The sequence below is a fragment of the Notamacropus eugenii genome, chromosome 5, assembly GCF_028372415.1.
Source record: "Notamacropus eugenii isolate mMacEug1 chromosome 5, mMacEug1.pri_v2, whole genome shotgun sequence".
Lineage (NCBI taxonomy): Eukaryota > Metazoa > Chordata > Mammalia > Diprotodontia > Macropodidae > Notamacropus > Notamacropus eugenii.
The window spans coordinates 292,389,775-292,406,859 of NC_092876.1; the positions used below are offsets into that span (position 1 = coordinate 292,389,775).

Genomic DNA, 17,085 nt, shown 5'->3' on the forward strand with positions numbered 1-17,085 from the left:
ATAACTTTGGAAATATGAAAAAAAGATTTAAGGTGACTATATTTAAACTTCAATGAAACATTATCATAGCCTAAAGTAATTATATTCATGCATATTTTGTTTTATTTTGTTTTCATTCAGTACCCAATCCATGTTTGGATTTAACGTGTGAATTCCTCTGTTTACTTAATCCTTCTGGGGCTACCTGTGTATGCCCAGAAGGGAAATCCTTGATTAATGGAACCTGCATTGATGAGAGCCTATTAGGTAGGTATATTGTAGTTTTGGGGAAAATAATGTATTTTAAGATGAATTAATCAGTTAATAAAATATAATAAAGTGCCATCAACCCAGTCATCAATTGAGAATTCTTGTCATGAGTGGCTCTCAAATGCCGATGTTTAATAACATTAATTTTTCTTTTTCAGTATTTCTATTTCCTGTCAACTCATTTCATATTTGTTTAACTGGCATTTATGCACATCTAATATAAGCACAAATGTATAAGAATATGTGGCAAAAACTGGAATAAAAAAATAGTTTTAGTAGCCCTTGCATGAAACTCAGTTTTAGATTGAAAGGAAGTTAAAGTCAAAGAACTAATCTGGAAGATTTACCTTAAAGGCAAAGAGGGGAAGAGAAATTATAGTTACTTATAAATGTTCATTTCTTTCTGGGCCAAAAAAGAGTGTCAAGATGTTCTCCTAACACTGACCACAATGTGTTTTGATTGGTGGCAAGGGATCAACTCTTAAGTCTTTGTGACAGTTTGTTGGGAGTGTAAGATGAGTTGCCTTGAGAACAGAATGTGAACCAAGAGTTTAATTTGTAGTCAAAGTAACTAAAGTGATGTAGAGAGTAATGAGGTGAGTAAACATAGAGTATAATTCAGATATTGTAAAAGTTCTGACCTGTACATCAAGAAAGTGAGAGATGCTGTGTATTCTTGATCCTAATATACTATTCATAGAATGATTCTAGTATTGAGGGAATAATGATGAAGGATGCTTTACAGATGACAAATGTTTGAATGGCACAGTTCCGAGATCTTAGTCATTTCTAATCAGCAAAAGAAAATTCCTAGGAGCACAGACCTGAAACATAAACATTGTTTTGACAAAATTGTTCATGCTTGTGAGAAAAAAATAAAGGGAATAAATGGGCTATATAGTACTACATGAGGTAGATTTTGAACGAGATGAATGACTAGGGACCATGAGTAGCCATTAGTAGGCAAAATCAGCTTTGAAGGAAGTTAAAGTCAAAGAACTAATCTGGAAGATTTATCTTAAAGGCAAAGAGGGGAAGAGAAATTATAGTTGCTTATAAATGTTAATTTCTTTCTGGGCCAGAAAAGAGTGTCAAGATGTTCTCTTGATGAAATATTTGATAAATTTGCTTGTTGCCCAAAGCTTGGGATGAGGTATAACTTACATATTAGATGATAGAGGCTAAATCCAAGAAAATCTGAAGAGGCTGTCCCAATAGTCAAAATTAAAGAAAATGAACGTTTATATAGATAAATGTAAAGTCTTATACTGAAGTTAAAAAAGAAGAAAAACTTCAAAAGTATAAGATTATGGAGGCATGACTTGACAATTATTCCCATGAAAACATTCTTGGGGTTTTAGTGAATTGTAAAGATTCTATATGATTCAGCAACTTGGTAGCCAAAAAAGTGAACACTCTTCTTAGACCCAAACAGTGTTCAGGTCTGGGGACTGTATTTTAAGAAAAACATTATCATGTGGAAATATATCCACAAAATGACAAAAAAAAAGATTAAAGAACTCCTGAATCTGCTATTGTAAGTTTCTTTGAAGGAACCAGGTATGTTTACTTCAGAGAAGAGAGCCTTGGATGGAACAGCATGAGAGGATTTCAAGATTTTTATGGGCTGTGATATGAAAGAGGAAATATATTTGGTCTGCTTGACCCCAAAAGGCAGAACTAAGAGTAGTAGGTAAAGTGGACAGATTGAGGTTTGATATAAAAAAATTGCCTAACAGTTACAGCTCTCTAGAAGATAAATGATATGCCTTGGAAAGCAGTGAGTTCCTTCATACTGGGTGTTTTCAAACAGAAGCTGGATGACCAGCGGTTGGTGGACACAATACATCAATCTTGGAAGAGACCTCAGTGGATTATTCTCGGCTTCCCAAGGCTTCTAGCTAAGTGGTACAAATAGTTGTACTTCCACCTTAATAGAAGGTCTGCAATGCTCCTCATCAAGAATTCTTAAAGGGATACCAAGATTTCCCCTTAATCAAGCAAGGGGTTTCGTATCCTGTGGAAAATAATCATCATTGCTTCATGCTATTTCAAATTTTAGCCACTTTAAACCAAATTTAGGAAAACATTAAATGTAAAACGTTATTAGTTACATTATGAACAGACTTTTTACTTCTTGAAAGCATTCACTATCAATGTATTCAATAGCAAGTTTCTGTGGAGCACAGAAAATATGATTGTGATTTACCAAAATTGTATTTGCATATAGCTTTTACCAAACACAGCTAGAGGTATTTAATAAACAATTGCTCTTAATAATAATTATAAGGATTCTTAACATTAGACATATTGATTATATTTGTTCTTCAGTCATTTCAATTGTCTCTGACTCTTTATGACCCCATTTGGGGTTTTCTTGACCAAGATACTGAAATGGTTTCCCATTGTCATCTCTCAATTCATTTTACAAATGAAGAAACTGAGACAAACAGGCTTAAGTGACTTGCCCAGGGTTACGTAGCTTATAAGTGTCTGAGACCAGGTTTGAGTTCAGGAAGAAGAGTCTTCCAGACTCCAGGCCCAGCATTCTATCCACTGTGCCCCTGAGCTTCCCCCATTCATTATATTACCTCTGCCAAAGTAAGGTCTTTCTGTCACTATTATCTCCTTCCCTACACACACTTACACTCACAGTCTCTCTCTCATACACAGTCACACACACACACACACACACACACACACACACACACACACACACACACACACACACAGGCTGAGGAGTTAGAATTTCTGAATGTCAGATTAATAGAATGAGTGATTTTGAGCAACTTTGCTAATTGATAAAGTAGCCAGAATACTCCTATGTCAGGGACTTCAAGCTCATGCTTGCCATTAAGGAAACTACTAAATGGAGCAAACTTCAATGAGTTGAATGGTTTTCTAGCCATGTGATTTTTATGAGACAGAGCTTGAACATCTTGAATTTAAAATCAAAATAGGTAAATTTTAGGATTATTGATGGCACAGATCAATAGAAATTAATTTTTCTGTCATTAAAATCTGATATAACCAAGTTTTACAGCTCATTATAATCACCTACCTTTCTCTAGCTGCCATTGTTAACTGATTAGCCCATTGAATGTTCATGGAAGAAATTTGAATTTCAAATCTTACTCATTCTTAGAAAAGTGTTCATCTGTTCTCTCCTAGAGCTGATTATAATTGCTGGAAGTGATCTTTGGGGGTAATTTGGTTATTGACAAAAGCAGCCTGTTTTTTCTTCATAGGAATACTACTGCAGTTTGCAGATGAATAAAATGCCACGCTCATTTCATCAGACAGTTCTATATTTTTAAATTTCCCTTTGCTTAATGTTACATATCATAGAAAAGCACATGTACCAACATGGAGAAATTTTAAACTTCAATAGAGTTCAATATCACTAAACTACAGTTAAATACAAATACTTCCTTAATTATAATACCAGCATGGATAATAATACCCTGGCCCTAAAATGTTTCCCTTTTAAATAGCCTTAAGTAGTTATTGAATATTAGATAATTTTTTTACTAGATGAGTTAGAAATGTATGATAAATATTAACTCTTATAATATTACTATATTACTGCTTCAACGTATATCCCGGTCTTTGTGACGTGCCTAGCAAAATATGGTTCTCAGTTGATTTTATTATCTCTGTGATTTAGATGGTAAGGGTTAGGTAAAGAGACAAAATATTTGTCACAGATTTGCTCATTGTGAAAAAAAGAAACAATCAAAAAACTTTACACATCTACATGTGTGTGTGTTCATCCTTCATTGCCAAAGAAGACCACGCCATCAGAGAAATAATGACATGACTTGCACTTCACTTTGTTTTTGAGTGAGGGAGGGCTGTGCAGGTCACCAGCCTCACTTCTCCTCCAGAGCCATCTGAATCCAGTGACCAGATATTCATCAGGATGACTGGAGATGACCCAGCATGAGGCAGTTGGGGTTAAGTGACTTGCCCAAGGCCACACAGCTAGTGAGTGTCAAGTGTTTGAGGTGAGATTTGAACTCAGGCCCTTCTGATTCCTGAACTGGTGCTCTATCCACTGCACCACCTAGCTGTCCCTACTTGTGACTGAAATGGTACAACAACAACAAAAAATCTACATAATAGAACAATTGGCATCCCTCTCTTTTAATGAATGATATGAACAGATAATTTGTAAAGAATCTCACTATACAACCAACAGAAGAACAATTCTAAGTTTACTCAACATGATCTCTGATCCTACCAGTTACCACAGTCTACCTATACAGCAGGTGATCTGATAGACACTTGTTGCCAGTTCTCAAAACCTTCTTCCATTGTGATGCTAGAAATAGCTTATGTGTTAGAGAGCATCAATAAATAAAACAATTAGATTCAGGGAAAGACACTAATATATTTTTTTATATTTATATTTATTTCTTATCCCTCTGTCATACATAGTTGTAGAGACACATGGCAGTGAGTAAGAATCAAAGCTGATTGAATTCTACACTTGTATAGATCTGACTTTAGCAGAAGACATAAGCTACTGATTTCTACCAAATGCTTTTTTGTTTTCCCTCAGGCTACATCAGCTTTCTTTAGAGAAACCATTCATGGCACAAACATGGCAGCAACAAAATTTGGAGAATAGATCCAACCAATTATTTTCCTGAATCAAACTGAATTTAAATTGCTCAAAATGATGACTGTACCCAATGGCATGATCAGAATAGGATTTCCAGGTTTCTGCCAATGTATTCCTGAATAGTTTGAATTATTACTACTATTAGTACTTTGTTTATATTGAGTCAGTCAGGCAACAAACATTTATCAGGCACCTAATATGTGCCAGTATAGAGGCAGCTAGGTGACTCAGTAGACAGTGCTGGCCCTAGAGTCAGGAAAACTTGAGCTCAAATCTGGCCTCAAACACTTACTAGCTATGTGACCCTGGGCAAATAATTTAACTTCTGTTTGCCTTAATCTACTAATGGAAAAAAAAAGTGATGAACCATTCGTGTATCTTTGCCAAAATAATCCCATGGACACTATTGGTGTAATGTTGTCCTCAGGGCCAAAAAGAGTGGGACATAACTGAACAACAGTTCAGTTTGGCTCTCAAAACAATCACAATCTATTGGAGGAGACAACGTAGAAACAACTAGGGACAGACAAGTTAAACAGAATAAATTAGAAATAATCAACAGAGAGAAGTCACCAGATATAAGGGGGATCCAGAAAGATTTCCTATACAAGGAAGAATTTTAACTGGGACTTGAAGGAAGCAAGTTAAGCCAGGTGGTAAAGATGAGGAGGGAGAACATTTCAGGAGTGGGGGATAGCCAGTGAACATGCCTAGAGTCGGGAGATGCAGTGTCTTGTGAGAGAAACAGCAAAGACATCAGTGTCACTAAATCATGGAATATGTCAAAGGTAATAAGAAATCTGGAGAGACAGAAAGAGGCTATGGGGAAAATATTATTTATCATTTATTAAAATGCTTGAGCCTTTGCTTTATGTGGCTAGAAAATTGTCTAACTGAAAAGCTTACTGTAGAGGTTAGGCTGACCTTAAAAAAGCTCTTGAAATGGCTGTAAGAAATACTGAAATCCCGCTTCTGGCTTTGTTTTGAGCCTACCTAGGTATTATTTTGGATCCACTCAAAGTTCCTGTTTTAAGTTCCACCTAAAGGTTACATTTTGCATTCTCCAAATTAGATTAACTTACCTGCTGATATTCATCTCAAACTGCCCTTCTCTAACGTCTGCCTACCTGGGGTAATTGGGCAAATGTCCTTACACTATATATACAAACATATATGTATTTATATGTGTGTGTGTATGTGTATAATAAAACCTCACAGACACTAGACAAGGAGTCATACTTTTTTCCAGCTCTTTTCTCTGCCAGATGACTCAATAAATTTCTTTCTAAAGCTATTTCTGACCTTAAGGTTTATTATCATGCTAATGAGGGCAGGTTATGAAGAGCTTTGAAAGCTAGAGATTTAATTCTGGAGGTAACAGGGAACCATTGAAGTTGATTGGTTAGGGGGATGACGTGGTTAAATCTGTGCTTTAGAAAACTGATAGTTGAGTGGAAGATGGACTGGAGTGGGAAGAGACTTAAGGCAGGGACACTACCCAGCAGGCTACTGCAGTAGTTCTGCTGTGAGATGATAAGGGCTTGAACCAAGATAGTGACAGTCAGAGGAAGGAAGAGGAAATGTACAGAATAATTTACATTTAGTAGAGTTTTAGCATTCATTATCCCTTTTTTATCACCATAACATATCCTATGCTGTAAGACACATGACATTATAGATAGAGCACTGGACATGAAGTCAGGAAGGTCTAGATCTAAATCACACTTCTGATATATACTGCTTGTGGATAAGTCACTGAATCTCACTTTCCTCGTCTGTAAAAATGGTAATAATATCTGCACCTTCTATCTCACATGGGTGGATGAAATTCAAATAAGGTTATTCATATAAAGTGCTCTATGAATTTTAAAGACCTATGTAACAATATTTGTACTAGTACTAGAGTAGGTATTGTTATCCTCCTTTTACATATAATAAAATTGAATCTAAGAAGAGTAAGGGACGTGTCCAAGATCACATAGCTAGGAAGTAGCTGTACCAGGACTCAAAGCCAGCTCTATGTCCCTGGCACACAGTTGATTCTTAATAAATGCTTATTGATTGGTTGTTTGATTCTGACTAAAAATTCAATGCTCTTTCTAAATTTACCATACTCTCTTTGCAGGTACAGATAAAAGAATTTTCTGAAATTGTATTGTCAACATGAATATTGAAGCAATTTAAAATAGTTCTACTTTTTTTTCAAAATTTTTAATTACAGATATTATAATAGAGTAGCTAGGTGGTTCAGTGAATAGAGCACTGGCTGTGGAGTCAGGAAGACCTGAGTTCAAATTCAGTTTCAGATGCTTACTAGTTCTTTGACCCCACGCAAGTCAATTAACCCTATTTGCTTCAGTTTCCTTATCTGCACTATCTTTGCCAACAAAACTCCAAATGGGGTCTCAGAGTTAGACATGACTGAAATGACTGAAAAAAAAACAAAATAGATTGAATAATCAATGTTTCTATAGTACTTTAAAGTTTCTAAGGCACCTGCCTCCTACTTGCCTGTTTGACATTGGACAAGTCACATTAATTTTCTTTTCTGTACAATTGAGGGGATTGGGCTAGTTGACTTTGGAGGTCTATTGTAATTCTAGCTCTATGATCATAGCATCCTATTAGCAACCCTATGAAACAGGGAATGGAAATATGATTATCTCTGCTTTCCAAATGAGAAAAAACAAAGTTCAGAAAAGTTAATTGCCTTACTTATGTTAAAAGAGCTAACTAATGCATGAAGTAGGATTTGCACTCAGATCTCCTGACTCCATGATCAGGGTTCTGATTTGCCAATTGACAGTACTGCTTGATAGTATTGCTTTATGTATCATCCTTTTATGTAGCTCTATGAACTTTTCTCTCATAATAGATGGATCTTAATGACAAGCAATTAGTCTAAAGAAATCCTTTAACTATCTTCTCTTTCCCTAAACTAGACACTGGATATACTTGAAATAGTCATATGTCATTACAGTATTTTCTATTGATTTTTCTCTGCCTTTATTAAGGTTGCTAGCTGTTGATGAGATAGTCTATCATATTCTTGAATAATTTATCAAGGTTATAAAACCTTTTATCTTAAAAAATCATCATATGTTCTTTGCTTAACATTTTAATAAATGAATGGGCTGCAAAATAAAGCAACCTAGAGAAGAAAAGATTAAAGAATTGCTTTCATATATATAAAACTCCTCTTAGAATTATAAGTTCTTAGGTTTGGAAGGGCCCTTAGTGGTCTCTCAGTCCAAATTCCTGTCCAAAGCATGCAGACATTCACAAAGTCCCTTACAAATAGTCTTTCTTAGAATAACCTTTTAAGACAGGGAGCTCAGAATCTCATATTTCAATTCATTCTATTTTTTTCCCTAATGGTCACTTTCTAAAATGTATTGAACTGAACATGTTATGCCTAGAATTTCTCAACCTGTGGTTCTAGTTCTAAAGTCATAAAACAAAGTATTCCTTCTTCCACATGACAGCCTTTCAGTTATTTAGAGACAATCATTCTATCCTCTCTGTGTCTTCTGTTCTCTAGGTTGAATATCAATGTGGTCTACCTGAATACCCACAATATTTGGTTTAATGATAAATAAAAACATGCTTTTATTCCATTTTTTTCTTGTGGCCAAATAATTTAGTATTATTAATCAAGATAAAATCAAAGTCCTACTTGTGGAATTTTTAAATTACCTGATGCATTTATTTTGTGAGTCATATATTTGTATGTGCTTTTTAACTAGATGATTCGTGTAAATTGACTTGTGAAAATGGCGGAAGATGCATTATAAATGAGAAGGGAGATCTAAGATGTCATTGTTGGCCCAGTTATTCCGGAGAAAGATGTGAAATCAACCATTGTACCAACTACTGTCAGAATGGAGGAACTTGCATATCATCTGCTCTTGGTAAATACTATCTTCATCTTTTTCCTATTAGTGAAAACCCTACAGAAAATGGTACATATTTGAAGTGGATTATAATTCTTGACCTTGCTATAAGAACAGATTGTTCCAAACATGATCTCTAATTTGGACAACTGAAATTAATTTAATTTACTGCCTTGGTCCCTACTTCAATCTATTGAAATTTAAATCACATAATAATAAATTAAACTAAAAATTGATCATGATTATAACTTAATTATACTCTGATAATAGCTTGAGAATTTATCAAGAAGTCTATTACAGTCTCTATGCTAATAAAAAATTGTGAAGAAATTACCATTTAACATACTATGTCAAATCCCACATTTGGAAATTAGAACATTAATACATGCTTAATTGTACTGGATATATGTTTATATTAGACAGATAAACTTTAGATATTATCTTTCCCAAAAACATTGACTAAGGAAAAATAATTGAATAGCAAATTATCATTTCTTTTTTACTCATAAGAGAGGCAACACAGCATAACATAAAGCTGGCACTGAAGGCAAGAAAACTTGGACTGAAGACTTGCCTTTAACAGACACTGAGTCTGTAATCCTGGGCAAGTGATATAATCTATCAGTACTGTATGTAACTTTCTAAGACTATAGCTTTCAGGGAAAGGGTCAATCTATATTGGCAGATGGAAATTCCTCACTGAGAAATCGCAGTGAAATCCCAGACCTATACTTAAAACATAAAAGTTTCCTCTATTTCTTGTAATGCACAATTCACCAAACGATCCAAATAGATATATTATTTTTTCATAAAAAATTCTCAGGCTTCAAATAGTGCACTCTAATGTGTGCTTTCTATAGTGTTAATTGACCTATAAATAATTGATATAGCTTAATATCTCAGTAAAAGAAGATTTAGAGTTTGAATGAACCAGTAAAATGAAAAAAAAAAAGAAGTCATTGTAAATGTTTTTATTCAGCACAAAGTAAGTTGTAGGTAAAGTACAGACTGGGTATGTTTTATGAAGCTGTTGGAGACATCTGTTACTTGGATTGTAGTCATCCTTTATTTAATATGCAATTAACCAACTGACAAAGTAACACATGCAGAGTGAAGTGAACCCACCTTTTTATTTTAAAGAGCATAACTATTTCTCCTAAGTAGGTAATTTTTCTCAGGCCATGATCATATTTACAAGTTATTCATATAAGGGCTAAGAGAATCTCTAGATGGTCAATCAGTTTTCTTTTTATCACCAAAATCATTAGAATTTGAGGAATAATTTGGCTATTTTAGCTTTCCAAATTTAAATTCATATTAACTGCTTGGCAATCTAGAATTAGATCTAGAAGGAGTCTTAGAGCTCATGTAGTCAAATACCTTCATTTTATAGCTGAGGAACTGAGGTCTAGGTCTCCTTACTTTAAATCGTGTCCTTTTCCCCCCCATTACACCGCTAACCCAATCATAAAATGATAGAATTAAAACTGGAAAGGACCTCAGAAGCCATCCAATGCGACCCTCAATCCATAGTCCTCAATCAGAAACCACCCCCATTAGTTTACCCATGTATGTGATCTAGAATAAATCTACTTTTTGAGAGAATTCAATATCTAAATCCATGGCTAGAGATATAACCACCAAAATATTTTTTAAAGTGAATCTGTTATAAACAGTGGTATATGAAAATGATATAGTGCATCATCTAAATTACTTTCTTTAATTTTTATCTCTAAAAAACCAACTTAACTCCTATAGTAATTTTTGCGTGTTAAGCTTTAACTGGGTTTCAGAATTTTTGAGTTACAGAGTTGAATAAATATATTCTGGAAATATACTTAAAATCTCTTGGCATGAAAATTATGAAAGAAATAAGTATACATAAGGAAACCAACTAGGGGTAGGTTGATGCATATATATTCTATGCTCTTCTACCATCTAATAATTAATAATAGTGTGATAGGCAATTAAGTCATTTGGAAAGCATTTTTCACTTTTTAAATTGTGATTTCATAAAAGCATTGTTCAGTATTATAGGTTGTAGAACCTCATTATCTGCACACAAATGTTAATTTGTTAAACAAATCCCAGTGGCAATTCATAGATTTATTCATTGTTGCTTTACTTACAGTTAAGCCTTTTGGCAAATTCCTATGTGGACGCTATATAACTAGGGTTTGGGGCAGCTTTAATTAAAATTTATAAGTTTATGACAGTTGTATAGAACTATAATAATTGAACAAAGAAAATGTCACCAGTTAATTAAAAGCACACATCTGAGAGACATAATTAAAATTTCTTATGTAGGAATGAAAGTTTCCTGCTACACAAGGTGTTAGTTTTGCAGTAATTACCATTAACAATAAATTATCACAAAAGATATGTACCTAGTTTCATACACAATGGCAAACAGCAAAGAGAAATAATTGAATATGTTGAAAACATCAACAAGGGTCCATGTAGTTCAATTTCATAAACCTTTCTTAGGAGGATGCTTATAACAAACTGGCCATTTGACAAGAATAATTGGAAACTAGTGAAAGGTTTAATGCTTCTATCACCTTATTACAAACTGTACAAATAGCAAAAATAAATTGGTAATATATTTCTAATTTTCTAGTATTTTTTACAGACTTTCTTCTTTTTAAAAAAATCACATCAAAATTGGTCTATGAGAGTGGAACACAAATGAATTAAAATGACTTGCTAAATTGGGAGTGGGGAGATAGAAAGGAGATGTTTCTGTTCTCCCAGAACCTAGCCGCCTGTTCCTAAGATTGTTGTTGTTTAGTTCAATCATGTTTGACTCTTTGTGACCCCATGGACTATGCTGTCCATTTGAGGTTTTCTTGGCAAAGATACTGGAGTCATTTCTCATTTCCTTCTTTAGCTCATTTGACAGATGAGGAAACTGAGGCAAACAGGGTTAAATGACTTGCCCAGAGTCACATAACTAGAAAATGTCTGAGGTTAGATTTGAACTCATGTCTTTCTGATTCTAGGTCCAGCACTCTATCTACTTCTTCCACATCCATAGACAGGGAAGAGTTAGAAGTAGTATTAATGACCAAGTAAAGTGTTGGTACAGTTTGGTATGCAGTAATTAAACAATCAATACTTGTTTAATGAATTAAGGAAAGGAGATGAGAAAAGGAAGACTGAAAGAAAGTCTTTCTCATAACAATTCTACCATCACCATTGTGCGTTATGGCAATAGAAGCTCAAATCTTAAGGTATGATAAGGGAATGAAAATAGATGCTGGGGTGGAGAGGGGGAGTGTAGAGGACAAAAAGAATGAAATACTGTTTATAGGAAGAAATACATTTTATAGCTTAGGCAGGTTAAGAAAGGAAACTTCTCTGTGATGGTGCTACTGCTGCCACTTCTGTTGCACCACTTTTTAGGATAAGATACCTCAAGGCAAATTGGGGCATAAAGAAGAAAAGTCAGAAGAAAAGGCCAATTCTTGGACATCATCCAAAGCTAGGACTAGGATATTTGTCCTAATAGCCCTTGAGGTAAGGTATACCCTAGAATGTTAATGATAGCTATCTTCACCAAAAATAGAACTCCCCTAAACCAGGGTCATAGGATTTAGGTCTGGAAGAGTAGTTCAAGATCATGTAATCCAGGGGTTCTTAGGATTTTTTTTGATGTGTCACTGACCCCTTTGACTGTTTAATAAAGCCTGCGGATCCCATTTAGGAACGATATTTAAATAGATGTAATAATATACATGGGATTGCAAAGGAAAACAATTATATTGAAATACAGTTATTAAAGTATAGTTCTTTAAAGTTCATGGACCTTAATTTAAGAATCCCTTAATTGTGGATGAGGAAATTGAGACTCATAGAGATAATGGGACACCAAGTAGAAGAGCCAAGTTGCAAGGCAGAATATAGTTTCCAAATTTAATATTGTTTCTACCATATGCAGCTACTTTTTATGCGTCAGTGAAAAATGGTCACTCTTCAATTTCATTAGTTATTTCACTTTTTATTTTAAGGAGCTCATAATGACTGGAAACTTGCCCGTAACTTATAGTGTCAGAGATTGATTCTTATTACATCAGCTGTTCTCTTGGTTCAGCTCATTTGCCTTGCATCAGTTCCCCCAAATCTTCCAAGATTTCTATGAACCCATCCTTATAGTCAATACCTTTCCATTATATCCATGTATCATAGACATCCCCCAGTCAATAGGATTCCTTTGGTGTCCAGTTCTATATCACTACTGAAATAACTATTACAAATATACTGTTAGAGTCTTATAATCTTCTATCACTTTGGTTTATAGACCTAGTTGAGGCATTGAACTGAAGCCTTTGATCTCTCACTATTCTTTCCACTATGCCACACTAAATAATAGATTTAGTCAAATTTACAGCCTATCTCATTTGCCTAATCAAATGAAGTGAGTAACTACTTACATCTAAGGAAAATATAAGGCTGGCTATTTTCCAAGTATTTTTTTAAGTGGATACCAACCTACACCTATACCTTACCTTCTCAAATTTATGAGATCATTTCATTTCATAAAGTGCAGCTCCAAGCTTGACAATTACCAGGAGCACACAATTCAATTACAAAGTAGAACTCTAAAGGATCTTGCCAAACCTGAGACCTATTTGAAATAGGTTTCTTTCCCTGTTGCAGTTTTACACATACTTATAAGTAGAAACACTGCGCTGTTGCCTCTTAACTACAGACTTCAGCAAACTCTTGCCTATGGCAATGTGCTTCATTTATCCTTGAGTTGCCAGCTGAGACATTTCTATGAGAGTCACTTCTGGTAAATAAAGGCTCTTGAGGAAATAGCCCTTTTTGCATCAACCAGAATGAATGCCCAATGTCTTAGGGGTCCAAGTAAGGTACAATGAGCAGGAAGCAAATAAGAACAGCAAAGAATGCCTTTGCATCCAAATGTCCTTGATCAGGGAAGAATATTTTGTAGGAAAATATTCAGTTAGAATTTTTTTTAAGAATCCACCTCTCCTTATTAGCTGTATATAATCACAAAGCCAAGGTCAACTATAACTGGCTTTGACAGGGACAAAACCTGGGACCTTGTCTTATTAACCTCACATTCAGCTATTAGAATTAGTACAGTTAAAGGGCCCACTAGATGTGTTCAACTGCTTTGAGGATATCTGTAATAATTTAATTCTGATAACAATTATATTATATATATACTTTATATAATAATAACATATATAATGCTTATTATATTGTATATATAACAATTGTATATATAAAACAATTATATTATATATAAATATATATATATAAAAAAGGCTTTTAGGTTTACAAAGACTTTTCATCATAGTAATCCTGTGAGTTATATAGGACAAATACTATTTTACCCATTTTTTTAACATGGAATCTGAGGATCAAAGAAGTTAAATGCTATGTCCATGGTCACACAAATTATAGAGCTGGTATGAACTCAAGTCACTTGCATATAGATAGATAGATAGATAGATAGATAGATAGATAGATAGATAGATAGATAGATAGATAGATGAGATGGATATATAGATGTATATGTATATACACACATTATATATATACGTTCTAGTTTATACGTACACACTCACATACATGTACATATATATGTATATAGACATATATATATACGTGTGTGTGTGTATAGGGCACCTAAGTGGAACAGAGGATAGAGCTCTAGTCTAGTCTAAAGTCAGGAAGACTCATCTTCATGAGTTCAAATACATCCTCAGACAGTTACTAGCTAGGTGACCCTGAGCAAGTCACTTAACTCGGTTTTCCTCAATTCCCTTATCTGGAAAATGAGCTGGAGAAGGAAACTAGTATCTTTGCTAAGAAAACCCTAAATGGGGGTCCCAAAGAGTCAGACACTACTGAAACAACTGGACTACAAACAACACATGAATACTAATCTATTGGTCTTTCCACTAATTCATTTTGGATCTTCATGATAAAGTTCTTCATTTTCCCCTCTTAAAATGAAAAGTATAATTCTAGCTGTCAAGTGAATTGGTGTATTGACTGTATCCAGAAGCAATGACAGTGCCCTTATGTATTCCCAGTTACTTGAAAAGTGCTGAAGGAAATCATCTGACAATTTTCTTTAGTCAGAACATTATAACATGATTAGCTTCGTGGAAACTGATTTTTATTATTGGTATTGGGTTTTGTCCACCTCTATCCCTAACTGGCTTTCATGCTTTGTATTGTACCTTAATAAGGCAGAATGGAAACTTCTCTGTGAAGAAGGTATACTGTGCATTAAGGCAGGGCTTCCAAATAATTTCAACTTGTTGATAACCTGTAATGTTGAAGAATACATGCATATTGGTCTCTAGAAATTTGGATATGTCTTCTGAGAAAACAGTAGAGAAAAGGTTTTTACAAATTATTGATATGTCCCAAGTAAAGTCAAATTTCATCTTATATTTACAATCACTTGTAGTAATAACAACTCATATTTATATACTATATCACAGTTTTTAACTTTTTTCTCACAACAACTCTGTGAAGTAGATAGTATCAGTATTTTTATCTCCATTTGACAAAGGAAGAAACAGGTTCAAAAGCTGTGATTTGTCCATGTTCATAGAAATAGTAATGGATATCTTGACATGATGGGTCTCCTGTTTGATGTTCCTTTTCCCCAACTCACTGCATTTTTTCACAAAAACACTCATTTATATCCCTTTCTGACTCTACTACAAACTCTACTAATATTCTTTGAATTGTGTTCCTTTAATAGAATATAGTTTTAGGAAGGAGATTTGTTGTTGTTGTTTAGGCATTTCCGTCTTGTCCTAATCTTCACAGGGCAACTCGGTGGTGTAGTGGATAGAGCACTAGTGCAGGAGTCAGGAGGACTTGAGTTCAAATCTCAGCTCAGACATTTGACACTCACTAGCTGTGTGACCTTGGGCAAGTCACTTAACCCCAATGGCCTCATCCTGAGTCATCTCCAGTCATCCTGATGAATATCGAGTCACTGGATTCAGATGGCTCTGGAGGAGAAGTGAGGTTGGTGACCTGCACAGCCCTCCCTCACTCAAAACAAAGTCAAGTGCAAGTCATGTCATTATTTCTCTGATGGCATGGTCTTCTTTGGCAATAAAGGATGAACACACATACACAATCTTCATAACCCCATTTGAAGTTTTTTTGAAAGAAATTCTGGTGGTTTGCCAGTTTCTTCTCTAATTCATTTTACAGATGAGAAAACTGAGGCAAATAGGGATAAATGACTTGCACAAGGTTACACAGTTAGTAAGTATCTGAGGCCAAATTTGAATTCAGGAAAATGAGTCTTCCTTACTCCAGGCTGGGCACTGTATGCACTGTACCACCTAGCTGCCCTTAGGAAAGAGATATCAGGTAGTTTCTTTATACTTTGTCTAATTCCTGGATCTTACATCAAACTTTCTTGAGGTTTTGTTTTTTTTTTTTTTAGGTACCACTAAAAAGCTCAGGGATTGATCAGGGCACAAAATATAAAAAGGAAAATTCAAATGTTTACAGAGGTATTATCAAGGCCTAACAGGCCTGGAATTATTACTGGGAATGAGGCCTTATTCTTTCTCAGTCCCCTTCTTCCCTCCCCCACCTTTTTAATACTATTCAGTGTATTCCCAACATTGTCTTTGAGGTTTTAAATTTATTTTTATCTCTCTAGATACGCTCTTCTAGAAGTCATAGGATCAAAGGTGTATAGGCTACCTACCGCATACCTAAACAAAATTCCTCTTTCCCGACATACTTGACTGTGGTCATCCAGACCTGGCTTGAAAACCTCTAGTAAATGAAAATTAAATTAAATTTAAAACCCAACAACAGCAACAACGTCTCAAAGCAGTTAATTCAAGTTTTATATAGCTCTAGTTGTTAGGGAGTTTTCTGTAGATCAAACCACAGCTTTCCTCTTTGCATCTCTCCTACCCTTCAACCTCTCTCCCACAAGACAGCCCTTCTGGTAATAGAAGATAAGTATCATATCTTCTTTTTGGCTCTCAGTGGTTTTGATTTTCCAGATAAATGTTTCTTTACCAGTCCTTATTAGGTACACTCCAGCTCTGAACGAAAAATCCACCATTCCTATTTTTTAAGTTAGTCTTTCCTTGGCAAAATAAAGCAGAATCTAAGTCCCCTTCTTATCTGTCCTCTCAGCACTCACCCCTCAGGCTATAAATCTATTCTAGGATCCAGGATAAGAGAACAGATAATGACTGAACCTCACCATATCTGGCAGAGCATATTTATGCTGCAGAGGTACGAGGGGTTGGGGAAGGGGAAGGGATCTTCCATATCACCTCT

General features: G+C 34.8%; 1 protein-coding gene across 3 annotated transcripts in view; it reads left to right on the top strand.

Annotated features, from left to right (window-relative positions):
• The window catches only part of LRP1B (LDL receptor related protein 1B), a 2,222,640-nt gene that overhangs the window by 2,110,706 nt on the left and 94,849 nt on the right, over window positions 1–17,085 (top strand). For all 3 annotated transcript variants that reach the window (XM_072613193.1, XM_072613191.1, XM_072613192.1), the window contains 2 exons: window positions 121–246; window positions 8,623–8,787. In XM_072613193.1, the coding sequence (XP_072469294.1) occupies window positions 121–246; window positions 8,623–8,787 (291 nt within the window). The remainder of the gene's footprint in view (window positions 1–120; window positions 247–8,622; window positions 8,788–17,085) is intronic.